Source organism: Halyomorpha halys, unplaced genomic scaffold (assembly GCF_000696795.3).
Source record: "Halyomorpha halys isolate HHAL.00 unplaced genomic scaffold, Hhal_1.1 Scaffold91.1, whole genome shotgun sequence".
Lineage (NCBI taxonomy): Eukaryota > Metazoa > Arthropoda > Insecta > Hemiptera > Pentatomidae > Halyomorpha > Halyomorpha halys.
In genome coordinates, this window is record NW_027110755.1 from 1,568,766 (window position 1) to 1,571,003 (window position 2,238).

Genomic DNA, 2,238 nt, shown 5'->3' on the forward strand with positions numbered 1-2,238 from the left:
AATGATATGATACAGGATGTAGAGAAACTACCCAGTAGTAGAACTCTAAAAACAGTTTACAATATAAGGTCACGAGGCCATCTTCTTTTCAGACGCCTCGGAGGAGTTATTAATGTAAATAATAAATTATATAATGTAATTCTGATTGATCCCATCAAAAATTATTAAAAATATACCACATCTAACTACACTCCCAATTTCATTTCAACTTACATTAGTAAAACCAAATATCTCCTAAAAGACCGCATCGCATAACACAAATATTCTCTCTCCTTCCACAATTCTTCTGCCTCAAAAATTTTAGAATCTTGCCAATCTTTAAATCATTCCTTTAATTTTGATCTTAGTTTTATATTTGCCACCGTCCACAACTATGACAAAAGACTAATCTCTGAAACCTTTTATATCCCACTAGAACCTTCTTCTATTTAAAAACTGACAGACAGAACTATCATTAACATACTCCTAAATACTTAATTTATTAAAATAGTATTGATTATTTTTTTCCCCCTCCATGTTTTGTTCTTTTATTTTTTAAAAATTTGTCATTGCCTTATACATTTCTCTTTTTTCTTTTTCTTACTTTTAGTTATGTAACTTGTAAGCACATCCTCATCTTTTTTCATTAGATCCGTCATCAATTCCAATGTATTTTTCTTAACTCAACTATTGGCCACCAACTTACCACTCACTTGGTTTTAAAATCTGGACCAAGCAGGATCAATATTTTTTTTTTTTACATTTTATTTCCTCCTTTTCCTCCCTAATCTTTCTCTTTTCATCCCTTCTCCTTCTCTTCTATTTTCTTATTACTTCATCCTTACACACATTATTAAGTTATATTCACCACATGTTATTATTGTCACATGTACTCATTACTCTGTTTGTCTCGTATTACTTTATATTTTACTTCTTTCATTGGTTACACACATTTTCTTTCTCACTTTTTTTTTCCAAACTTTAATTTTAAATAATTATTATTAAATTAAAATATTTGTATTTCTTTCCTTTTGGATTATATAACTTCATATTTTATTTATTTAATCCTGTTATTTTACATACATTTTTAATTACCTACATACATGTTTTATTACCCACTTTTTTCATCACTGTATTTTAAATAATTTTGTACATATATTTACTAATTAGATTTTCAAACGCATTTTATTACTTGTTTTTTCCTCTTACTTAATTTTATTATTGCTTTTTTCACACACCCTTTATCTTCTTATAATACTGTGACTATACATATTTTGTATCTCTACATATATTTCAATACTATTTTGTGTCTATAATGTTAATTGGTCTCTTATTTTCTAATCTTTCTGTAATTCCTCTTCTTCTTAGGTTATCTTTTTGTTTCTCTCTCTTAGCCTTGAAAGTGCAGTCAAAATGTTGGCAATAATAAATAAGTTTTTTCACTTATCTATGTTCTTCACTTACCGTACTCCTAATCTTCTTCTCCTCATATATATTATCCATGGTCAACAATCTACTCATCTACTTATTTTTAGTTTGTTTTTTTTGTATCTTTTTTCGTCCTGATGAAGCCCTGCAATGTGGGGCAAAACATTGGCAATTAAATAGTAGTTAACTATCTTTTTGTTCCTTTTGAACCACACCCCTAGCCACATGCTTTTTATTTATAAAACAGAAACTTTATGAAAAACTTATTTCATTAAATTTAAAAAAATAATAATAATAAAACAAATGAAATTGAAAAAAGGAGAAGATAATTGGCTAACTTTTCTAAAAGTAAACATTAAAATAAATATGATTTTTAAAAATGATCATGTTACTGAATATAGAAGAAAATACCTCTGTATAAGCGATGATGGTAACCCAAAAAGTCTTAGAAGGCCTCGGAACAGTGAGGGTGCCCCAAAGAAATATCATAAGTGGAAGTGGCAATGATAGAATTGTTGGCGATCGGATCTGGTGTAGAAAAATAATGAAGTAACAAACGAGTTCAGAGTGAGACAATATCACATACCAGATGGCCATTATAAGCCTCACGATAGGTGGCTGTGTCTTTTTATCTAGTTCATCAACCTCTTCAAAGGCTTGCATTGACATAGGGCTGTAAACATAAATAGTTTGTATTAGATAAAGCCTAAATCACTATTTTTATTGAATAAAAAAATAAAAAAGAGATGAATAAGTTTTGTAGGATAAAAAATTACAACATTTAAGAAATAATCATAGTTTTAAAAAATCGATATGTATTAGGAAATAAAT

The 2,238-nt window shown here is 28.2% G+C and overlaps 1 protein-coding gene across 3 annotated transcripts in view; it reads right to left on the minus strand.

Annotated features, from left to right (window-relative positions):
* Positions 1–2,238, minus strand: part of Piezo (piezo type mechanosensitive ion channel component) — a 171,175-nt gene that overhangs the window by 18,459 nt on the left and 150,478 nt on the right. For all 3 annotated transcript variants that reach the window (XM_014414973.2, XM_067048891.1, XM_067048892.1), the window contains one exon: positions 1,819–2,080. In XM_014414973.2, the coding sequence (XP_014270459.1) occupies positions 1,819–2,080 (262 nt within the window). The remainder of the gene's footprint in view (positions 1–1,818; positions 2,081–2,238) is intronic.